At 38.7% G+C, this 25,622-nt stretch overlaps 1 protein-coding gene across 1 annotated transcript in view; it reads right to left on the bottom strand.

Annotated features, from left to right (window-relative positions):
- The window catches only part of LOC139461077 (uncharacterized), a 73,151-nt gene extending 48,938 nt beyond the window's left edge, over positions 1–24,213 (bottom strand). Inside the window, exon 1 of the mRNA XM_071242590.1 lies at positions 24,070–24,213. Coding sequence (XP_071098691.1) covers positions 24,070–24,108 — 39 coding nt within the window. The 5' untranslated portion in view covers positions 24,109–24,213. The remainder of the gene's footprint in view (positions 1–24,069) is intronic.
- Positions 24,214–25,622: the final 1,409 nt, after the last annotated feature.

The following is a 25,622-nucleotide window of genomic DNA, read 5'->3' as shown; positions in this document are numbered from 1 at the left end:
TTCTAGACTTGAGATGGATTCCTGTATTAATTTATTCTAGACTAGCTGGGGGCTGATTTTAACCCTGAATCCCCATGGGAGTAAGGTATAACAATCTATATCGTATTTACTACCATATGGACAAAAGATTGATTAAACTAGAACATGCTGCTTCAAAAGGCTCAAATTTCAGTTTCTTGTTTTTCTGTGACTACATCCTCCATTTTACCATCCCTCAACTCAGCTGCAAATGTTATTATACACCGTCACAATTGTTGCATCATGAAATCACCCTCCTTACTTATGAGATGCCCCCTGCAAAGGAGCAGACGGCCAACCTGGTAAGGGAATGGCTGAGTGTTGCTGAATTGTCAGAAGAAGTGATATTCACATTCAGAGGTTGCCTTTATGACTTTGTTGATAAAATCTCCTGCAAATCCTTCCAGGGTCTCCAGAGACCCATGTTAAGTCCAAACTGGTTGGATTGTCACAGACAATTTGACCAATGGAATCTAAGAAAGGGAAGATAAAGAGATTTGTTGACAGGATCATCTGTTGGTGGCCAGCGCTGGGGTTTGACAATTTGTTATTCTGAGATTCTTTATTGAGTAGCTCCCTGAAGCACTGTTACACTAAGAGTAGCTTTCTAGCAAGTATTACCAAAGCAGCTTTTGCAGCAACAGAATCATTGTCGAGTGAGTGACCATCACATTCATTTAGAGCTGCGTGTCCCAATGGGAATTCTGAGAAGTCCAAAACTCCATGCTTATGAGGCCATAATGAATCCATCATTAGATTTCCCCCTGCCTCATCACCAAACATGCCTGACATCATTGTATTGCTCAAAGGACAAGGGTGCATGTGAGTGTCTTCCAGATCTTCAATGCATCGACCAAGTTAGCGAGCCTGACCATCCGATCCCGTTAGTCGCCTCTTACGACAAGCATAGTCTCCTTTTACAGCAAGCATGGGTTGCTGAAGACCTATTCTACCGCGGATCTTCAATGCATCGACCAAGTTAGCGAGCCTGACCATCCGATCCCGTTAGTCGCCTCTTATGACAAGCATAGTCTCCTTTTACAGCAAGCATGGGTTGCTGAAGAGCTATTCTATGTCGGATCTTCAATGCATCGACCAAGTTAGCGAGCCTGACCATCCGATCCTGTTAGTCGCCTCTTACGACAAGCAAAGTCTCCTTTTACAGCAAGCATGGGTTGCTGAAGACCTATTCTACCGCGGATCTTCAATGCATCGACCAAGTTAGCGAGCCTGACCATCCGATCCCGTTAGTCGCCTCTTATGACAAGTATAGTCTCCTTTTACAGCAAGCATGGGTTGCTGAAGACCTATTCTATCTCGGATCTTCAATGCATCGACCAAGTTAGCGAGCCTGACCATCCGATCCAGTTAGTCGCCGCTTACGACAAACATAGTCTCCTTTTATGGCAAGCATGGGTTGCTGAAGACCTATTCTACCCCGGATCTTCAATGCATCGACCAAGTTAGCGAGCATGACCATCCGATCCCGTTAGTCGCCTCTTACGACAAGCATAGTCTCCTTTTACAGCAAGCATGGGTTGCTGAAGACCTATTCTACCCCGGAATCTTCACGGGTCCTTTCTTTGAGTACTTGCAGAAATACACAGTGTACACATTCCTACCCATACAATCATGACTAATGGGTATCCCATCCTTCAGTTAATGGACAGAGACACAGAAACAGTTTGCCTAAAATGACTAATGGGTACTGCCCGGATTTTGATTTATTGCAATAGTGATTCATGTTTAGCGATGTGAAATATGAACATATTGCATGCTTTCTTTCATTTGTAATTTGTTATGAATCTGAATAAAACTATCCCAAATGGACCCATATATTGGACATGTCTCCTCAGTATTGAAAACTTTGTAGTCATCCAAACATCTTATTGGGTGTTGCTATGGTCAAAACGCATGCATCCAAAGACATATATACAGGAACATGGCTGCGATTAGTTTCGCTTTTTCAATCACAGGAATCAGTTGCTAATCTCTGCTGCATAATTTCAATCGACTTGTCACTTGTAAAAACGATGAAAATATGCATGATTATGAAAACACAAAACACTAGTATTTTTCAAACATATTATGATATATGTTTGTTATTTAACGCCGCACTCAGCAATATCCCAGCTATATGATGGCAGTCTGTAAATAATCGAGTCTGGACCAGACAATCCAGTATTCATAAGTGTTTCAAAGTGTTGTATACTGCACACCTCTATTTAAATATACCATATCATATTTTCATCTTACATTTTTGAGAATTTTAGATGAAATGCTAATTAAATATCTATATCTCATCTAATTAAATGATTGATTGATTGATTGATTGATTGAGTCCTTATGGCTGAGACTAAGCCAACACAATAGGCCAGACTCGAAATAAATTGTCATGTCAGCCAAATGAGAGTCTAGTTAGCTAAATGCCAAACACGTTTTTGATTCCAAAAACAAGTGGCTTCAGATATACTGTATACCACTAATTCTTTCATATAACTATACATGTATGGTTAACCCTTCCTTCACTTCTTTTGAGTGGTGTACACTATAATTGATGAACTCTCGGTCACTTTTGTTTGGTCTGGTGACCGCGACATTATGCATGGGTGACATATCTGGTCAAAACATCAATTGAAAAACACTGCCGACATGATTCATCTGTGCTTATATAGCTTATAAGGGGGAAACTTATACAGCAATCATAACATATGGTCATTATGTATGAATTTCAGGCTTTTTACATGCAGTAATTGGTTCAATCATGGCTGCTATGAATTAACTAATTGCATCCATGTGCCAGTGACATTTTCTGGGAGAGGCAACTCTCTCTCTGCCAATGCAGTAAATAGGTCAAAACTTCTCCTTACTTGCAGGCTAACATGTAGCCATTGTAGTAGTCTGTCTTACAGACCCTGATACAAATATATATCAAATACAGCCCATGCAAGTCTATAATGTTTGGGAAGTCTATAGATTACAGCAGTATCTGAAAATGAAGAGAGTCACTGGGCTCCCTTTTATTATAATTTTATTAAGATAACTGAACAACTGTTTTTTTCTGTACGATATGTTCATTTCAGAGACTAGATGTTAGTCTACCTTTGTAGGGGTTTACCTTACTTACAAAAGTGGAGGTCAAGGGGACCCCTAGACTTGCTGAAGTCTCTAAGGCAATAATTAAATTATAATTTCTAGATTATGTAAATAATAAGAACAAGTTGTCCCTATAAGAGACTGGAGTTCTGCCTATTGTAAGGATAGAATTACTACACATGGACTTTTGTTTCAGTACAGCCTTGGAGCAAGGCTAGGGAACCCCCAATGATTTAATTTTAAGGGTCTTGCAGGCAATATGAGGGTCCTGAAAGTAATGAAATGGTGTAGTGTACTGTACAGTTTGATAATTACTTTAGAGTCTGGAATGAATCAATGTGGACAGTGGTTATGATTGATGGGTGAAATGACAGACACCCATAACTGCTCCTGATGAAAATTATTGTGCGTCCCTCGAGATGCAGTATATTCTTTTTCTGTGTCCATTCTCTACACTTGTGTGTACTGGTTGAGGTTAGGTGATATGAGGGTGAGGTGAGGTGAGGTGAGGTGAGGTGAGGTGAGGTGAGGTGAGGTGAGGTGAAATGGGGTTTAACTTCGCGTCCAAGATTATTGCACTTATATAGCGATGTGCATGTACGTGTGTGTGTTTGTGTGGCTGCTTGTACTAGTCTGGACTGATGCCGATTTATAGTGCTAGCTCACTGAGATACCATGCCGCAGTTTAACATGAATATCCCAATCAGACACAGTATACTGAGCTGACCAGTCCTTGTTTTAGCCCCTTAATGCCGAGTGCCAGACAGGGTAACAACAAGTACCATCTTTTAACGTCTTTTGGTATGACGCGGCTGGGGATCGATTGGGCGAATGCTCTACCACTAGACCACGGAGGCGGTCTGGGTGAGGGGTGAGGTGAGGTGAGTTGAGGTGAGGTGAGGTGAGACTTTCAAGATCATTGCATTTATATGACACCGTGCATGCAAGTGTGTGTTTATGGTTTATGGATTAAGGGTGATTTAATAGTGCTAGCCCACTGAGATATCATGCCACAGTTTAACAAGGACACCCTACTCACACACAGTATTCTGTACCCGACCAGTCCTTGTTTTATCCCCGAATGCCAAGCACCAGGCAGGGTAACAACAAGTACCATCTTTTAACGCCCCTTTGTACGACACGTATGGGGATCGAACCAGGGGTCTGGAAACTGTCATATGCGCCGGACATGTCCGATTGGGAATCTCAAATGTCCGGTCTAAAATATTGCTTACCGGACATTTTAAAAAGTATTGTCCGGACATTCTTAAATTTGACCGGACATGATCAACAGTTAGGACTGAGCAATTTCTGTCTGCAGTTGTAACACAATGAAGATTATCTACACTGACAAGCTTTGTTTGTTTTGATTGCTGTAAATACATCGTACCTAGAATGATAGTCCAATCGGTCAATCACTGTAATAGGCAATAAACTGAGTTGACACTGATTAATCGAGGATTTATTACTGAGAACATCTTGTTAATTTGAGTAAAATGTGTTTACAACTGTACAAAAATACCTTGCATCATCGATGTACCTCATTATCCTCACAATGCTACAATACGTAACCTCAGTCAAGAAGCGAAAGCGTGACGACAGCCAGTCGACCGATGCAGATCAGTCGAGCGGATCTGCCAAACCCTCAAAGTCTGAATGATCATTTTGTAAGTCGTGGCTAACGACTTTCACTTGGTTGACATACAACGAGGATTTGCAGATTTTATTGTTTTCAGTAGCTAGTCGTATATTGAATCTTGATTGACCGCCATTTTGCTTTCTGTGACGATCGATATCAAATTTGTTTATGGTCAATAATTAAGTACAGATGAAAAAGTATTCAAATAACTATTGCTATCAACGATAGTTTAGGATTTATGATTATATTATCTGTCTTGTTTTTAAATAATCTTTAGCTTAAAAAAAACAACTTTTCCCGTGAGGTCACGTGATAACCAAATATGGGATAATAGTCTCGATCCAAATGTTACAACGCGTACACTTGAGCAGACTCATGAATATTAATTAGACCGTTCACTACGTTGACAGATCGTTATTATAACAGAAACAAACGTATGTTTTCCATATATATCTAAAATGATATTATTTCTTATTAATTGTCCGGTGAATTAAACAATTTAAATTGAAACAATTCATAATTCATCATATTATGAATACGTAACAACTTGTAATTTGTGTGTAAAAAGTCGTACTAAAACACGCTGTTTGAAGGGGGTGTGGCATAAATGTAAATGTCCGATTGGGATTTTAAATTTTCCGGACCCCTGGATCGAACCACCAACCTTCCGCTCTCCAGACAGATGCTCTTTCCACTAAACCAAGGATGCTCTCCAGACAGATGCTCTTTCCACTAAACCAAGGATGCTCTCCAAGCAGATGTTCTTTCCACTAAACCAAGGATGCTCTCCAGACAGATGCTCTTTCCACTAAACCAAGGATGCTCTCCAGACAGATGCTCTTTCCACTAAACCAAGGATGCTCTCCAGACAGATGCTCTTTCCACTAAACCAAGGATGCTCTCCAGACAGATGCTCTTTCCACTAAACCAAGGATGCTCTCCAAGCAGATGTTCTTTCCACTAAACCAAGGATGCTCTCCAGACAGATGCTCTTTCCACTAAACCAAGGATGCTCTCCAGACAGATGCTCTTTCCACTAAACCAAGGATGTTCTCCAGACAGATGCTCTTTCCACTAAACCAAGGATGCTCTCCAGACAGATGCTCTTTCCGCTAAACCAAGGATGCTGTGGCGTTTTCTGGACATCCAGCTGTCAAGCGAACAATATCTTGTGGAAAACCTAAGGCAAAAATATTTTTCTCCCTGTGTTTCATAGAAAAAATTGTTTTAATTTATTTATAAAATCATTGTTTGTTTGTTTTCAAAATTATTGTTCTATAAAATTTATTTAAAACAAACAATTAAAATTACAGGTCCCCAAGACTATCAATAGTTCACTCCCTTATGAAATAATGTAGATCTCTCCCTTTTTACCTAACCGTACAATGACAAATGATCATGAAAGTCTGGTAGAAATAACATAATCATCATTGTATGTAGTCAAACAGTAGATAAGCCCTACAATAACAATCTTCATCAACCATTTGTGCATGAATAATTGACTATAGATTTCCAAGACGATTTTTATGCGACACTAAACCCCTTACCAAATACGACAGAAGACCTTTTTTGCCATGCTCAGCCCAAATAATGTAAACACATGATTCGAGTTTCACAATCCAAGATGTTTTTTATACACACTGAATGGTGAGGCAATACGACTCAATATGTCCCAAGAGAATAATCTGATAACCGCAGCTTCCATTTCTCTGGGAATTAATTGCAAAACCATGTTGTTTGGAATCCCGAAGGTTTCCCCTTCTCATGGCAGCTATATCTGGCCATTACTCTCAACATGAAGGATTCGTGCTGATAAACAGACCCAACTTGATTATCAAACTTTCTGTTTAAAACCATGACTGATAACGTCATTTGTATTATACTTCAAGGTTGGGTTACAACTGAAATGCATTAGTGGTGAGTCCAGGTGTAACACGATAAATAGCGGGGTGGTACAGGGCTTCCATAGCAAGGCTACTCCGTTAGCCCGAGGCTTGTACAGCTATGCTTCTCCGTTAGCCCGAGGCTTGTACAGCTATGCTACTCCATTAGCCCAAGGCTTGTACAGCTATGCTACTCAGTGTAAGCCCAAGGCTTGTACAGCTATACTACTCTGTAAGCCAAAGGCTAGACTAACATTTAGTCTCTGAAATCTTATATTACACAATATCCTTCTTGACTCTAAAAATAAAAAAATTCCCTATGCTGATTTAGCTTGAGCTGGCTAGACTTGCTTTTGTATGCATTTCTAGATTATTATTTTTTCATAAAAAATAAATATATTCCACGGTCATGGTGAAGGACTAGCCAAAGGCTTGTACAGCTATGCTACTCTGTAAGCCCAAGGCTTGTACAGCTATGCTACCCGTTAGCCCAAGGCTTGTACAGCTATGCTACCCGTTAGCCACAAGGCTTGTACAGCTATGCTTCTCTGTTAGCCCAAGGCTTGTACAGCTATGCTACTCTGTTAGCCCAAGGCTTGTACAGCTATGCTACTCTGTAAGCCCAAGGCCTTAGCCAAAGGCTTGTACAGCTATGCTACTCCCTTAGCCCGAGGCTTGTACGGCTATGCTACTCTTTAAGCCCAAGGCTTGTACAGCTATGCTACTCCGTTAGCCCGAGGCTTGTACAGCTATGCTACTCTGTAACCCCAAGGCTTGTACAGCTATGCTACTCTGTAAGCCCAAGGCTTGTACAGCTATGCTACTCCGTTACCCTGAGGCTTGTACAGCTATGCTACTCTGTAAGCCCAAGGCTTGTACAGCTATGCTACTCCGTTAGCCCGAGGCTTGTACAGCTATGCTACTCTGTAACCCCAAGGCTTGTACAGCTATGCTACTCTGTAAGCCCAAGGCTTGTACAGCTATGCTACTCCGTTACCCTGAGGCTTGTACAGCTATGCTACTCTGTAAGCCCAAGGCTTGTACAGCTATGCTACTCCGTTAGCCCGAGGCTTGTACAGCTATGCTACTCTGTAAGCCTGCGGCTTGTACAGCTATGCTACTCTGTAAGCCCGCGGCTTGTACAGCTATGCTACTCCTGTAGCCCACGGCTTGTACAGCTATGCTATTCTGTAAGCCCGCGGCTTGTACAGCTATGCTACTCCTGTAGCCCAAGGCTTGTACAGCTATGCTACTCCCTTAGCCCAAGGCTCATAGAGCTATGCTACTCTGTAGCTCGAGGCTAGAAAAGCTACTCTATCCCGTTAGCCAGAGGCTAGCAGGGCTATGCTACCCAAAATATTTGACACACAGCAGCACCTGTTCCTGGGAAAACAGGTGCGAGTTACCTGCCTTTCGTTAAAAGGCCCAGTGTGTGAGAAAAAATTCAGGCATAACACAAACCTTCTCTGTCGTTAAAAGAGTACAGGTGCAAAAATTGGCTAAAGACTGACCTGGCAAACTTTCTCAAGATGTTCAATTTACAAAACTAAACTTTATTGAATTTAAAATTGAAATTCTGCTTATCCAAATATATCACTCACCAAAGTTGTGGTGAAATGTCTCATTATTTTCATTCCCAGTAGAGTTTGAAAAGGAAAGAAAATTTGGAGTGACACTCCTGACCCACAATGCATTATAATGGCATCACATTACCTTTGAGCTTCCTGGCAAGTGGTTTGCTGTGTACACAGGCGTGAGATCAGTTTGTAGATCCACAGAGTTCATATCATCATAATTACCATAGCGTTTATATCATCATAATAGCCATAGATTTCATATAATCATAATTACCATAGCATATATATCATAATAACCATAGAGTTTATATGATCATAATTACCATAGCGTTTATATCATCATAATTACCATAGAGTTTATATCATCATAATTACCACAGTTGATATCATCATAATTACCATAGCGTTTATATCATCATAATAACCATAGATTTCATATCATCATAATTATACCATAGCATTTATATCATCATAATAACCATAAAGTTCATATGATCATAATTACCATAGCGTTTATATCATCTTAATTACCATAGAGTTTATATCATCTTAATTACCATAGAGTTTATATCAATAGAGTTTGCGTCATTGAAAAAGAGGTTAGAATTGGTCTCCAGCCACCCATGCGTGGCGTAAGAAGCGACTAACGGGATTGGGTGGTCAGGCTCGCTGACTTGGTTGATACATGTCATCATATCCAAGTTGTGTCTATCGATGCTCATTATATCAATCATTGTCTTGTCTAGACTTGATTATTTACAGACGGCTGTTTATAAATATAGCTCCATTCTGAGTGCAACTTCAAAAAACAAACAAACAACCTCTTAGTTAGAGATTTGAATGGGTGCAATAATACTGCCATAGTTAAAAACAATTTTGCTCGATAGTCATTGTTTATCAAGGAAAATTGCTTTAATGCCAAGTGCCAGGCAGGGTGACAACAAATACCATCTTTTATCATCTTGTGGTATGACACTCGGACATTTAGACCACAGAAGCTGTCACTGCTTGGAAAACTGAATTAAAAGAATTACTAGTCGATGACAAGGGGGATAACTCCAACTCTCAAATAGCCATTGTTACCTTTAAGTGAAGCAATATTCCAGCAGCTCGAGACCTTTTACAACAATCGAGGTACAATCGGACATGCTCTTTCTACAAAGGTGAGGTGAAATTGGGTTTAATGTCGCATCCAAGATTATTGCACTTATATAGCGACATGCATGCACATGTGTGTGTGTGGCTGCTTGTACTAGTCCGGACTGATGCTGATTTAAGGTGCTAGCCCACTGAGATACCATGCCGCAGAGATACTGACTCCGAGCCGACCAGTCCTTGTTTCAGCCCCTTAATGCCCAGCTCCAGACAGGGTAACGACAAGTACCATCTTTTAACGTTTTTGGTATGACACGGCCGGGGATCAAACCCCGGACCTTCCGCTCTCTGGGCGGACACTCTATGACTAGACCATGGAGGCGGTCTCTTTCTACAAAGAGCATCATATGACTCTTGCTCAAAAGTTGTTTGATCAGAGTTACAACTAGGGCTTGGACGGGTAACTCAGGTACTCGGGTCGGTTGGGTCCTGAGTAGGACCCACGTACCCATATGACTTCCCGGACCCGTGGTTAGTCACGTGATATACTATAATGACATTAACAATAAAACTCAATGGTTACACTACAAGTATAGCTAATGTTCATATTTCTTTCTCACCATGCAAGCATTTGTTCTGACTTTTATATGTTTGAGTAAGGATAAAGCGTCTATCAACTGCAGTGTATACATGATCAAATCGTTTTATACGTGTATCTAAATAGTTTTTGCCAGTGGTGCGTTAAAACAATTCCCATTTGGACATTTTGTACCCAACACTTGAGACCTACAGCGGGTATCCGGGTAGGGCCGGGTGAGAGTGTGTCGAGTACCCGGGAAGTAAATTTGTACAACATGTACAACATTCAGGGCCTCATCAAAACTTTTAAAATGATTTATGGTAGACACGTGGAGGACATTTCCAAATCTGATGCATCAGTGACAAAATTACGCCTAATGAAATTCCTATTTTAAATTAATTATTTCTATCCTGACAAATCAATCTGTACATCAAGAAATAAAAAAATATGTCTGTCCGGATGTAACCACAACAAACCAAAACATCCACTTATATGTCTGGTAAATGTGACGCTGGGATGACAATGGTTGTCTGAGGACCGATCCACTCTCCATCTTCGCCATCAAATTAGATTGCTAAATTCAGGGATCTATGTAGGATTTCAACCTGAGTGTCTTTGGAAGGCAAAATGGGACAAAAAATCATTTTTTGTTCCAAAGTGGTATTTAAAAAAAATTCTTATCTTCTGAAACTTTGAGTTGCAAATCTATACCATTACTGGTCATGTTCTCAGAGAAATACAAGTCTCTACAAAGAAAAAACATTAGTTGAATATTTTTGAATTTTTTATTTCCAATTTGGGATTGACTACTGACATTTGTTGCAGACTTGTCGCCATGTATTGGTCTGTGAGCAGGTCTAGATAAATCCCTGAAATAGGTTTAGTCGCCATTCAGATACATAATTTAACAAGGCAGAATTAATCTTGTAACATGTGTAAGGGATGCTAATTAAGATGAACTAATTAACTGTTAAAGTGAAATTAACAACTGAGTGAAAAATAAGTCACAATCATTCTAATATAAGCTACTGGTATATAATTCATATATACAATGTTTTTGTTTGTTTGTCTGTTGTTTAAAGCCACACTCAGCAATATTCCAGCTATTTGATGTCAGTCTGTAAATAATCGAGTCAGACCAGATAATCCAGTGATTGACATCAATCGGGACATAAATGTCATCAACGATGTCCTACTGGTGTGTTATTCAGAAAAACTATGTTTTTGTTTTCTTGTTTGTTGTTAAATGCTGCACTCAGCAATATTCCATCTGTATGAAGGCAGCCTGTGATAATTGAGTCGGAACCAGACAATCCCAGTGGGCACTTATAATGATTACTTACAGATTGGTCTAGAAGTTGGTCAGATGTGCTTTCTGGAGCAGGGCGTTAATGAGGAGAATATGTTCAAAATCAAATGTTTCATTTTAAGATTCAGGTAAAGAAAGTTCTCTCAAACATCCAACCTATAAATCACAATAAACTCTTCCATTTCAAAGTACAGGTGAGTCCATATTGAAACTTAAGGGGACACAGAATCAACAAGCCAATTATTAAGTACTACCAAATCTCTGCCCTATATATCACAATAAACTCTTCCATTTCACTGTATGGGTGAGTCTATGTTGGAACTGTGGGTGTGAAGATCAAACCTCAAGGGAACAGATCCATATGGTCTGCAGGCACAGAGGTGTAAAGCAACCCCTAATTCAGGAAAGAAAATATGTCCTGTTTGGAAACCAAAGTAGTATTTTAGTGAGCACAAATGTGGAAAGACGTGAATTATTTACCTAAGCCACCTGAATCCAACACAGATGGGATGGAGGACTTTCTTAGGAGGTGAAGAAAATTAGAAAATAACTGGCAGTATGGTTTTTGTTTTTTTCATTCACTAAGCACCATCAATGGACACCACACACATATTGGCACGGGTTATTGTTATTGAATAGATGTCACTTAAATGTTTAATGGGTGAGTTAGCTCTCCAATCTTTGTTTGGCAGTGGCAGAAGCTGAAAAATTGAAAAGCTTGAAATTACATGCACAGAGTATTGGCAACAAAGTTTAATCATGTAAATAATTCCCCGAGCCATGGAACTTTCCCATTCTAGTTCTGCAGTACTTGATTACTTACTGATACTTTTTGACAAATGAATGAATGAATTAAAAAAAAATATATATAATAATTTTAAAAACTTTAAGGATGTAGTGTTTTAATTATATCAATATTTCCATAAAGGGATTTCATCAAAGGACAATAAGGAAATTAAATCTGGTCTTTCCAGAGAGCTGTAAAGTGCTTTCATCCGCTTTGAACAGTATTTCAGCAATGTCACTGTGTAACTTGATGTGGAAGGAAAACCCAAAGGCCACAAAATATTGAAACAAATTTATATTAATAAATACATCAATTGTAATAACTTCACATACTGCTTATTTAAAGATTAACAGAACATTAACTGTAGACAATAATATGAAATCATTTACATCGTTCAGCGCTATTATGAACACAAGTCCTGCGCATCGTGTTATCAGCCAATCGGGAAACAGCAGTCCGTTAGCTAATCAAATGCAACAGAATCACTTGCAATTTATTTACATAAAAATTCGCTCTGCTTATTGCAACATTAATGATGTCAGTTGACAAGAGTGAAGATCAGTTCAGAAATGTCTTCAGTAATCAATGCTTGTTGTAAGAGGCGACTAACGGGATCGGGTGACGAGGCACGCTGACTTGGTGCATGTCATCGTATCCCAACTGCGTAGATCGACGCTCACATGTCAATCACAGGATCGTCTGGTCCAGACTCCAACTTACAGACACTGTCGTACAGCTGGAATATTTGTGAGTGCGGCGTTAAACAACAAACAAACAAACAAACAAACATCGACAATCGTAATGTAAATGCCATGTTGGCACAATATTGGCTGTAAGACTGAGGGTACGGTCCCCGTGTACAATCTTTCCTTATTCTGTTTGCAGGATTGTTTATCTAACATGAAGCAGATGTGCAATCTGAGATACGTCTTCCTAAAGAGTTTGCTTCAGCCGGGTTCTGAATGGCCATCCTGTTGCCTCCACATCCAATATCTTCAAAGTGTCAGAATGTATAATGTATTAATTTGTTTCTGTGCCTGGCCTCTAGTGGGTGTGTATGTACAATAACAATATCTTCTGTGTCATCCAGTATGAACTAGAAAACATAATCTAGGTAAGTCATGGACCCATGAAGATCCGGGGTAGAATAGTTCTTCTGCAACCAATGCTTGCCGTAAAAGGTGACCATGCTTGCCTAAAGAGGTGACTAATTGGATTGGGTGGTCAAGCTCGCTGACTTGGCCCAACTGTGTAGATTGGTGCTCATGATATCAATCACTGGATTGTTTGGTCCAGACTCGATTACTTACAGACCACGGTCATATAGTTGGAATATTGTTGAGTGCAGCATTAAACAAACAAACAAACAAACAAACAAACAAACAAACAAACAATACAATTACTTTACTTTACAAAACAATAACAATTAATAACTATGGCGTAGCAAAATTTTTTATTTTTTTTATCTTAGAATGTGATTATGCTCCCTGTCTGGTTGCACATGATAATAATCACTGGATTGTCTGATTCAGACTCAAGTTTTTACAAGCCGCCGTTATATGGCTGGAATATTTTATTTTTTTCCCTTTTATTCTTAATGAAAATAAGTACCTGTTACATAAAACACACTTGCGACCAAGGTAGCAGAAAGCATAGTTGCCTTTTACAACAAGCAAAAAGATGTATGGCTGGGGACCTATTCTAACCTGGGATCCCCACAGACAGTTTGGCAGGGAGGGGCAGGTGACTTTAAAAATCCAGTAAGTAATTCATGATGGCCTTATAAAGAGCTCCAGGGTGATTTGGATACTGATGGTTCAATGTCTGAAGTTTGTTGCTTTTGAAAATGATGGACAAGGTTTCAGAAATACAGAGCTCGGTCTGTTCACTGACAGAGGTGAATGACCTCGGCCCCAAGGCAATCGGTGCACTATTTGCACTTCCCTGTCGTCACATACACAGGATAGCGTCGTTACTGTTGTGTGCAGCATGTACTTTGGACAGAGCAGTGAACATGCTGAATACAATTGAGTATTCCCTCCATGTGAGGATGCTAATATTGTTGATGACGTTGAAATAAGAATGAAATTCTTACAAAGAGGAGCCTACTTTAGGCTGGAAAGCAGTGATCATGACACAGTAATTTAAATAAAAAGGTTTTAATTTTTTTTAAAAGTAAAAAAGGTTTTTCAAAGTTAAAATTTGAATAAAATATTTCAAAGCTAACAATTAAAATGATATAATCAAATGCTGGGATTAATCAAAATAATTTTTAAAAATACAACATTTTTCGGGGCATGTTTGGTAAAATTTCTGCATTGTTTTGGCTTACCCCAAAAATTGCAAAAAAAACCAACTTGGTCTGGCCTAAACTTGTTCTAAATTTTTGGATTTTGCAACCATGAAATGAAAATACTAACAGAAAAGCATAATACTGAAATAATGAACAAACCATATTTTTATTTGCATGTTTGGTTATATTTTAAAACTTGATTTTCATTTCAAAATTAATCTCAAACCAACCCTGACAACAAGTGTGTCTTTTACCCCTCCTGCTTTGTCCTACTGTCCGAAAAAAACCCTGTAAAACACAAAAATCAACTGGTCCAGCCTACACTTGCTTTACATAATGAGATTCTGTGAGCATGGAATCCCATCAGAGAAGACATTGCCAGCCTGTTATTGCCTCTCTACCATAAAGACAGTTTCTATGGTCCAGCTTCGTGGTGTGCAGAATCTGTCCTGACGATCTGCAGCTCACCACCAGCTGCTTCATCACTGCTTTACAACATGAACCAGGTGATAGAATTTCCACAACTATTTTTTATAATTGGAAATCCACCTCTTGTATCTTTTTACGTCCAACCCTTACTGCTTTGCGGGAGTTGCAAATGAACCAAAGGCCTGAGCAAGTTTTTGCTTCGATTCACGGACTTCTAGGGTCAATAGACCAACAGGATGGTCAAGAAGAAATGTCAATTGATATTTTATTTAAAAAAGTATCTTGAAATAAAATTTGGAAAATCCCCCAAACGGGAAAATGTTTAAAATCATTTCAGTTGACAACAAAACAATTTTTTTCTAATTTCTGTAAGAAAATGAAACAATCTCATCTGTTAAAAAGAAGCAATGTGTTGGTTTTGCATGCGAGTGAGTGAGTGAGTGGGTGGGTGGGTGAGTTTGGTTTTATGCAGCTTTTAGCAATATTCCAGCAATGTCATGGCAGAGACACCAGAAATGGGCTTCACACATTGTACCAATGTGGGGATTTGAACCTGGGTCTTCAGCATGAATAGCAAACACTTTAACCACTAGGCTACCCCAGAATTTTGGGGTTCATTTAAGCCATTCCCTCTGACCCAAATCTATTGCAAATGACTCTTCACATTCCCAAATTAAAACTAAAGAAATACCAATTCAAGTCATGTTTTAGTCTGTCAAAGTTGACTTGTCTTTCAGGCCCATAGGGAGAAAAGACTCACATAATTAGTTTTAAGTCGCAACTCACTGAATTACTTCAAACTCTTTCAAAATATTAACAAAAAAGTTTCCCTTTTGCCTCCAGCGAAGAAGAAAGTATACACCCATGTTTGATGGTGGTTAAAAATTAAATAAAACGAAATGGTTATTTGATTGTGATGCATTTAATCATAGGTGATATTTGACCTTAAGTTTGGAGTGTTTGGGTGACTGTTTTCAGCCTGCTAACACTTGGTTAACACTTGTAATGTTTGGGTGAAATCCAATATTTAGGTGTATATTTTCTTTTGTCTGGCAGTTTATTTGAAAATCCTAGATAAATCCTCAGCTGCTTTATAGATTATAGATAGATAATGGATAGAAAATGGATGTATAAGAAAGTGTCTGATCTTGAATACCTCTATCAATACAGTAAACCTAAGAAATGTCAACATTTTTCTGGAAGAGATTGTGAATAAATCAAACCATTAAAAAAACAAGTCAATAGGGGAAGGCGTCAGAACAACTACAATAAGGGGACATCTTTCCAACCTAAATCGATATAACACCCGTCCATTCACAAATTCCCATTCCTAAACCCAACACTCCATCAGCTAAAAAAAATATTTAATATTAAACGTAACTGCCTAAGGTTGAAAAATATCAATAGAGTAAAGGATATATGTATGTACAAAAGGCTGAGATGGCTCAAGCTTAGAAGATGAGCTCACTATGGGGACAGGACAGGTTGAAGAAGTTTAAATAAACAGGTCCAGGTTTTCTAAAGAGCAGTCAGTTGGTGAGTGTTCGTAAGTAAAGCTTACACCGTCATCTTTGCGACACGATCATTAAAACAACACTTGATTCACACACAACTGTAGAATCATCTCCCAAATTGTGCCTTACAGTGACCATCAGATCGGGTGGAAATTTGTGAGAGCTTCTACTGTAGACAGCAGCGATAGAAACTAACATCTAAAATCCACTAGTCATAATAATGATAAACTATAGCAAAACACTTGAAAAGCATATTTCTACTAGTCTTTATTATACCTTAACTATCGGGCCAGGGTTAGAAACTAACAGTTTTTGTCCACTAGTCCTTATAATGATAACATTTAACAAAACCCTAAAAATGGCAAATTTCTACTAGTCCTTAGGATACCTTTACTATTGGGCAGTTTGGCAAGGACTACAGGACTAGTTCCAATTTCTAACGATGTTGGGCAGTTTGGCAAAGATCATGGGCACTGTCAGAACGAAACCAAAATTCTGTAAACCAACTTAAACTAATACAGAGCCTTATGAAAATATGATTTCTAAGTGTGTCTGAAGGCACCAGGGACTTCTTTTAATTTTGCCATTACAACTTTAACCATGACTCTGTCTTGTCATCGATGTATTATCAGAGACATACATATTACATACATACATATATTGTAAAGACTTCTTTGGTATTATCAACCTGGTGAGGACCATTGTGATGCAGTCGGCTCGAATAATGTCTTAAACCCAACTTGTCCTGCAGGGTAAGAAGGTAATATTTTGTACACGTACTGCAATATTTTCACTCGCCTTGTTAAATTTCATAAAGTTTTATGTTCCCAGTTATTATTTATGACAGACAGTACAAAATAATTCAGAGTCCCCGCCATCTACGTTCATCTCTGCCCAGTCAAACTCTCTCAACCACGTGCCTTGCACAGTTGGTTTTCTTATTTTTCGTCATACTGTCTTCATTAAATCATCCTTTTTTTCGGCCTGTTTGTTAATTAAATCATGCTCTTTGACGTTAAACCAACTATCCCTGATCAAAAACTCCCGTACGTCAACCATTTCCCTCACAAAATCAATCATCAGCTGTTCACTATCGCTTTGAGATTTGAGCGTCTAAATGTCTCACACCAAAAATAAAATAATTATCTCCCTTGAAAACTAGTTTCGATCCCTGCTACACAAATGCGATATTTGCTAATATATTAGCTAGTGAACAATCCCAATTAGCACCCTTCCAAATGATCAATGTACACAAGACTTATTTATTCGTGTATAATACGCACTCGTGTGTCATATGCACCCTTAATTACAGGCAATTAAATTCTAAAAAAATATATCTGTCGTGTACAGGTATGCGCAGACTTTTCTTTTGTATCATTCCCATCTTCCCGAGGCAAGGGAGTTAACTGACTATAAAAGTCCAGTTTCCACCCTTGCCGAACTAGCCTGGTATTATGGAGTTACATTTTGGCTTGACTAACGAGTCTATGCATAGTCCAAACAAAATCGCGCACCGAAATTGCAGATTTTGGTCGATTGCAGAATTTGCAAAGTATGTGCACCACCAACTCATTGTCAGCAGATATTTTCCAAATCTTTTCATGTTTTTAATCAAGGTGCTCACGTGATTTGATGCATTTGCGATGTAAGACCCGTTTTATCACAATATAGGTCTTGATTATCGATCAGATCGTCCTGACATAGCCCCACCATTTTGTGTGAATCACACGCAAGTGATACACGAGGTGGAATCTGATTGGTCCATAGGAGAGGCTTAGAAGGGACATAACTTGTAATAGCCACTGGTGGCCTAGTTCGGCAAGGGTAAAAACTGGACATTGACAATCAGTTAACTCTTTTGCCTCAGGAAGATGTATCATTCCAGGCTGTCTGAATAAACCACAAAATTTACAATATTTCAAATCTTTCACCAAAATTTAATTCTAATAAGAGCCCCCTATTTCTAATTTTGAGAGCGGCCTGGGCGTTTAAAACGTCAAATATGGTAGCTGAGATACTAAACTGTACAGACTTTTACAACTCAGACTTCAAACATGTTCACAGACTGCTCTCATAAATCTTTTTTTAACATGGTTAATAACAAAATGCAAATTAAAAAAACAAAAACCTTTTGTGCAATGGCCCTTTAAATATTCAAACATACACAACCATTCCGATATACCAAGTTTGCAAACCTGCCATATCCCACACTGAGTCATGTCTAACGTAATACCCACTCAGCCAGCCGAACACTAGTTCCTCATCCCTAGTTCCTCGGGACACAGAGTTATGATGGGAATATGAATCATATTGACCCAATGTTACACACACAGCAATCTCTCGGCCTTTGTTTACATACTCTTGACCAGCCAGACTTCAAGGTTCAAAGGTCAAGTCGTATCACCACCTCCGGAGATATAGAGTTGAGCCACACATGCAGCAAGTCTACTTGAGAGTAAGTAGAGGTGATGACGGTTGGACATGATTTATTGCTAAAATACATGCTTGAAAGAAGAAGCTAACTTCAGTCCAAGTAGATGTTTCCATTGGCTAAAAAACTACCATTTATCAACAAGGAGGTTTTCTGTCCATGAGTGTAAAAAACATCGACTCCTCCCAAAGATCTAGAGTTTCCAGTTGGTCAGCATGTTTTTAGCCATTGGTCATTAAAGATGTTTTTCTAGTCTCCCATCTGACCCAAAACAAAAATAACTGCAGAATGAGACCTCAAATTTTAAATTTTTACCTGGTAGCCAGTGGTAAAATCAAGAAGTCAAGCCAATAGTGTAGGTAGCCAAAAGCATTTGGAATTATCTTTTATCAAATAACTATTATATGTACAAGTCATAGCACTAGTCTTGGAATTGTATAATAGTGGAAACTGTACTTGAGTTTTGCTAATTGTGACTCAAACAAGGATGCAATTTATGTTTCAAGATTATTTAGGTATATCCTTGCTTATCGGATGAGCATTGTCAACTGAAATAAGATACTAATTACATTAATATTTGTGTATTTCTGTTCATTGTTGACTTTAGCAGGACTAATACACAAGTACAATTATTAGGAGATATGTTTTCCACATTTAGCTGTTATTTATATTTGTGTCTTCAAATGTGAAGCAATAGAATTTAGTTGCCACAAGATATTTGTCAAGGTAGTCATTTGGCTTCCTCTGAATTTTAGACAGTAGACAAATTGAAATTTAGGTCGAATTGGCGACCATTTTAGTCACAACTTTGAGGCCTGAGAATGCCAAGCAAGTCTATAATATACTACTCTATTTTTTACAGGGATATTTTATCATTCCATGATACAAAAAAACTAACTCTCATAATGTGTTAAGCATATATTTAAACAGAAGACATATCTGATTATCCTTATCAAAAGTTGAGTAGAATATTTGTCAAGTCAAGGATGCTTTCTCCTAGTAAAATGTTGTAAATTTTTTCATGACTGGAGTGAGTGAGTATGGTTTTATGTCGCTTTTAGCAAAATTCCAGCAATATCACGGCGGGGAACACCAGAAATGGGCTTCACACATTGTATCCATGTTGGGAATCAACCCCCTATCTTCGATATAACGAGCTAACGCTTTAACCACTAGGCTACCCTATTGCCCTTAATGATTGGAACAGGTGATAATATCACCAGTACTAGATTTTTTTTTTTGCCTGCCAAAAGGACATCCCTTCAATGTCTTAGTACTACACCCACTGAGGAAAACATCTTTTCTAGTTAAAATAATATTTATGATCTTCTCATTCGAGGACTCACATGGAAAACTCTCAGTCTGCAAAAAAACCTTTTGACACCACTAGCCTGAAACTTGGTTCTCACATGTTAGTATCATTTCCAGTAGAATTTAGAGATATCATATGTAGGCCTACTATTTCTAGCTGAGCATACGAGACCTAACATTATTAGACTCTGCCTTCAGACTTGTGGCTGAATATCCAAACTGTTCAAAGAAATCTTTTTTTATTGCATTTTTGTGAATAAGAAACGAAAATGAAAAAAACCCCAACTTTTGAGTACTGGTTCTTTAAATAACAAAACATAAACAACTATTCCGATATACAAGTGAGTGAGTGAGTATGGTGTTACGCTGCTTTCAGCAATGTTACAGCAACATCACAACAGGGGACACCAGAAATGGGCTTTACACATTGTACCCATGTGGGGAATCGAACCAGGGCCTTCGGCGTGACGAGCAAACGCTTTAACTACTAGGCTACCCCACCTCCACCCCGAGATACCAACTGCCAAAACATACTGTATCCAACACTGAGTCATTTGATTTTGAATGTAGATCTATTTTGATTGGTCACTGACTTCAAGGTACCAATTGCAAAAACATACTATATCCAACACTGAGTCATTTGATTTTGAATGTAGATCTATTTTGATTGGTCACTGACTTCCAGCTCATGAATGCAATTCAGGGCTGAGTTCGTGATAAGAGAGATGGGGGCGGTGACATCACTTCTGAAACAAAGCTGGGCCAAGGTATCCAACAGATGAAGATACTGCAACTCGGGTAATCAAGGATGATGTCCCACCAACTAGAATAGTCTCGACTAGTGGCCGTGTCAAACACTGTTTCTGGTGTTTCTGCTGTGAGATAGCTGACTCGGCGATGCAGTTATGTATCTAGGATTCTAAACTAAGTGCCCATGGCCCATAGTGCCCATTGCCCATAGAGTTGAGGTGATTATTGCACTTATATAGCGACGTGCATGTACCTGTGTGTGTTTGTGTGGCTGCTTGTACTAGTTCGGACTGATGCTGATTTATAGTGCTAGCTCACTGAGATACCATGCCGCAGTTTAACATGAATATCCCACTCAGACACAGTATACTGACTCTAAGCTGACCAGTCCTTGTTTTAGCCCCTTAATGCCGAGTGCCAGACAGGGTAACAACAAGTACCATCTTTTAACGTCTTTTGGTATGAAGCGGCCGGGGAGATCAAACCTCAGACCTTCAGCTCTCCGGGCGGACGCTCTACCACTAGACCACGGAGGTGGTGATTTTAGAGTTGAATTACACCTTCGAACTGAAGTTGCCTTTGACTGTGATAACCATAACAACAAATAAAAAGTAAAGTTTGAGATAAAGGAACTCGATCTTCCACCCAAGTTTGCCACAAGCTCCACTTGACTGTCACCCTCCGCTATTGTACTTTAGCAAGACGGGTTGCTAAGCTTCAAGGGCAGTTAACTCTAATCCTCACTCGGCTACATTCACAATCGCATGATATGGTAAATACAATCAAACTATTGATATTCGATACTATTGATCGGAAACTGATTTAACAATCGATTTATTGACTTTAAGTGCTTACCAATAGCAATATATCGATATTTCGATTTAACGCGACCCCCCTATTATTTAAGATGCTTTCGTTTTACTGTTTAACATTTGTAAATTCTGAGGTATTGGGAATGTTTTAATTCAAAAGGAGAATATTTTCTGTCATTTGTTGCAGACTTGGGGCAGAATATCGGCCTCTGAGCAGGTCTAGATAAATCCCTGGGGTAATACAAATTTAGTTCATATTAAACTTATGTGGAAAGTTCAAACAGATCTGAAAACTCTGAACAGTGAATCTCAGCATCTCAGTAATTTAAATCACGGGTCCTGAGACACAAAGCGGTTCGACTGTTTGAATCAGTAAAACTAATTGAATTTCTAGATTGCTTGTTACACAAAAAAACAAACATTTCTATTGTGGAAGGAAATACACTCCGAGTTCAGAGAATCAATGGCTGATTTTCATCAATCTTACACCAGGTCTCCAGATAATTTTTTGAGCCACTGAGTATCTACTCACAAATTATCATTTACATTAGGTATTGACAGTTTTCTTTGGGTATTCAAAATATTTTTTCCACCTGTATCTACTCACAAGTTATCATTTACATTAGGTATTGATAGTTTTCTTTGGGTATTCAAAATATTTTTTCCACCTGTAACTACTCACAAGTTATCATTTTCATTTGGTATTGATAGTTTTCTTTGGGTATTCAAAATATTTCTTCCACCTTGGGTCCAGTTTAGTAGACAAGTTTTTAAATAATTGTGATTATTGTGATATTCATGCCTAATTAACTATAAGCTACACGTAGCGCCTTGTGTATGCATTATTCACAATAGCAGACTAGACTAGAGTACATGTATGTGTGATGTCTGCATTTGATTGGTAAATATTAGGTGGCTAGTGATAAATCACAAAGAACAATGAAGTACGAAGCTCCAGGCAGGGTAACAAGTACTATAGGTCTTTTAGTATGACGTTTCCAGTGATCTAACCACTGATATAATAAAAAAACACAGACAAGCAGATCTGCGTGCTTGTCAAAACTCCTTTACCCACACAGAAGGCAAAAGTTCTTGTGTGGATAAAGGAGTTTTGACAATATATATATGAGTGTGAGCGCGTACATGTTTGTGTGTGTGTGTGTGCTTGCGTGTACCACATATGTGTATATCACGTGTGTCTACAATTGATATAGGTATATGATGAAATTTTGGTTCTTTCACATGTAATATATCAAGCTTTCAACGAGTTCAAGTCTATTATCTCTCCCCATCTCTTCGCCTGTCTTCCAGACCCTTGATAATAAATTAGAACAAATCCAACTCAAGTCTAGAATGATGTGGCAAGTCTAGACTGCCTCTCCATTAGCTCCTGCAATTAACCATTAGTGGGCTCCATTTGGAATATATTTTGTAGATATAGATATAACTATATTTCTGGGATACATGTTAGTCTGTCCCTTCCTACTCCCCCCTCCCCTATGTTTCCCTATATCCACATCACTTTGTATAAACACTTTCACAAACCTAAGCCTAGTCCTGAACAATGACTGTGGAATATATTTATTTCATGAAAAAATAATAATCTAGAAACATATACAAAAGCAAGTCTGGCCAGCTCTAGCTAGCTCTGTTCCACTGAAATCCGCATAGGGTAAATTATTATTTTTATTTTTAGAGTCGAGAAGGGTATTGTGTAATATAAGATTTCATAGACTAAATGTTTGTCTACCGGTAATGTAAGCCCCAACTACATGGGGTTGCAAGGGATTATGAGAAACTGTGGTTAGAGTAATGTGAATATTTTTATATTTCTGTTTAAAACCTAAAAACAAACACACCTTAATTTGAATCAAGGAGGGACAAAATATTATTTTACATGGCTGTCTGTAATATTTCAAGTCTCACTACAACAAACTAACTAAGAACATGTATAAGATTCAATTAAAGAATTATTCAATCCTTTTTGGTACATGTATAAGATGTTTTGATCATCAGAGATTTAATAACATCTTTGAGCACACCTATACGTGGAATGTTAACAGTGGCTATATCAAAGGAAGGTTGTTCACATAAAAAAAAACCACTTGTCAGTGTTAATCGATAAGGCTGCACAATATCAAGTTCCACCTTTAATCATCTCAAATTAATCAAGAAACAACAGGATACTAAATCTACATTCCTTCTTCTGACAACAATACGAATATGAGTTATTTTGATGATACTGGCAGACATATGAATTCGCCGTAAAACTTTTGAGACGAACCCCATAGGAGTTTGGATGCCTGTGACCACACAGCTTGTTGTTCGGGACGATCAGAAAAAAACTCAGAGACACTGTTGCCCCCAGAATACACAGTAAAATATAGAAAGTAGTCAGATCTATAGACGAAAGTGTCTGATGAGCTCTACAAATTGTCAAAAACCGATCTCAAGCGGGCAAACCCGTCCGGCAAAATTCCTCGAAAGTAGCCTATCATCAGCTGACTGGCCAAATTGTCTCGGTTTGGGAAAGAGATTCACTTACCCAAAACAGGCCGATGACGACATTTCTTCTTATCGCCATCCTCTAATCTCCCTTTCCATACCGTGTGTCCTCTTCGTAGATCTAGTCCAAAAACACAAAACCTTCTTCCACGAACGTGCTGTCTAATATGTGTTGTCTCACATCAGTTGCCTACCTTTGTAAACTCGCCGCGAGAGGGAGCTGTCCTTGGGAGAAGTCAGTGTAACATTCCGACTACCATTTTTCTCGGTTGGTTCGAAACACGACAACGGGTATGCTTTAAAATGTGCTGTTTTGGGTGTTCCAATTAGGGTTTTATTTCGTCAGCGATATGTAAGATAATAGCGTGGCGTATTTGTTCGCGTGCGGGGGCGAAATGGGTCCAAGTATTATTTGTATGACAATGTAAGCCTTTGATATTATTTAAGATGTCGAACAAAGTTTCACCCGGGTATTTCTCTTCACATGTGGCCTGTTAAGTCCTTGGTTAGAATTGATCTTCAGCAAACCATGCTTATCGTAAGAGGCGACTATAATGAGACCGGATGGTCAGGCTTCTGAATTGTTTGATGCATGTCATCCTATCCCAATTTGCCTGGATCGATGCTAATAATGTCAATCACTGGATTGTCTTGTCCAGATCCGATTATTTAATTCCAGACCGCAGTGGAATATTGGTTATTGCGGCGTTAAACAGCAAACAAACATATTTCTTTTAACATGACTGACTTTTCAATGTAGATTTTAGGGAGCATACAGGTCTGATGATAACAGCTCGCTAATTTACAGATTAAAATATCCGTGTAGCAACATTGTAGTCTGTATAGAATCTATATGACGTATTGGCAAACAATACGTTTGACGTTGTGAATATGGCGTCATACGTTACGTAGCGTCTTACATCATAATGTCGATGGTGTTCGAACGATATTGAATTTTATCGCACAGGGTCTATTTTCATTGTCCTTTCAGGTTCGTTTGTTGTCTAACGCTGCAAACAGCAATAATACTAGCTATATGACGCCAGTCTGTGATTAATCGAGACGGACCAGACAATCCAGTGATTGACATCATTAGCATCGATTTGGGATACGATGACCTGCATCAACCAAGTCAGCGAGTCTGACCATCCGATCCCGTATGTCGCCTCTTACGCCAAGTATGGGTGCTGGAGACCAGTTCTAACCTTCACGGGTGTCCTTTCATGTTACAACATGTATGGTAATATGTGTTTGTTGTCACCATTTTGATGGAACATTGCCGAGCATGGATCGATGCTTATGATATCAATCACTGATTTATCTGGTCCAGACTCGATTATTTACAGACCGCCATCATGTAGCTGGAATATTGCTGAGTTGCGGCGTAAAGCAACAAACCAACCAAACCACTGGCGTTAAACAAAATAGCAAATCAAACATTCAGTGGATATGTCTTCTGAGACGTATACACCGCGCTTTGAAATGATAACAGCAGTTAAAACTAGCTACATTTCAATAGTTTCAGCAAGAAAGAATGATATGCAAGACACACAAAATTCAAATTTGACTTCACACGAAGTGAAATTTCTTCGT

Source organism: Haliotis cracherodii, unplaced genomic scaffold (genome assembly GCF_022045235.1).
Source record: "Haliotis cracherodii isolate W230 unplaced genomic scaffold, xgHalCrac1.p SCAF_14, whole genome shotgun sequence".
In the NCBI taxonomy this organism is placed as follows: domain Eukaryota; kingdom Metazoa; phylum Mollusca; class Gastropoda; order Lepetellida; family Haliotidae; genus Haliotis; species Haliotis cracherodii.
The sequence above is the reverse complement of the archived record's forward strand: the minus strand, read 5'-3'. Positions and strand labels throughout refer to the sequence as shown.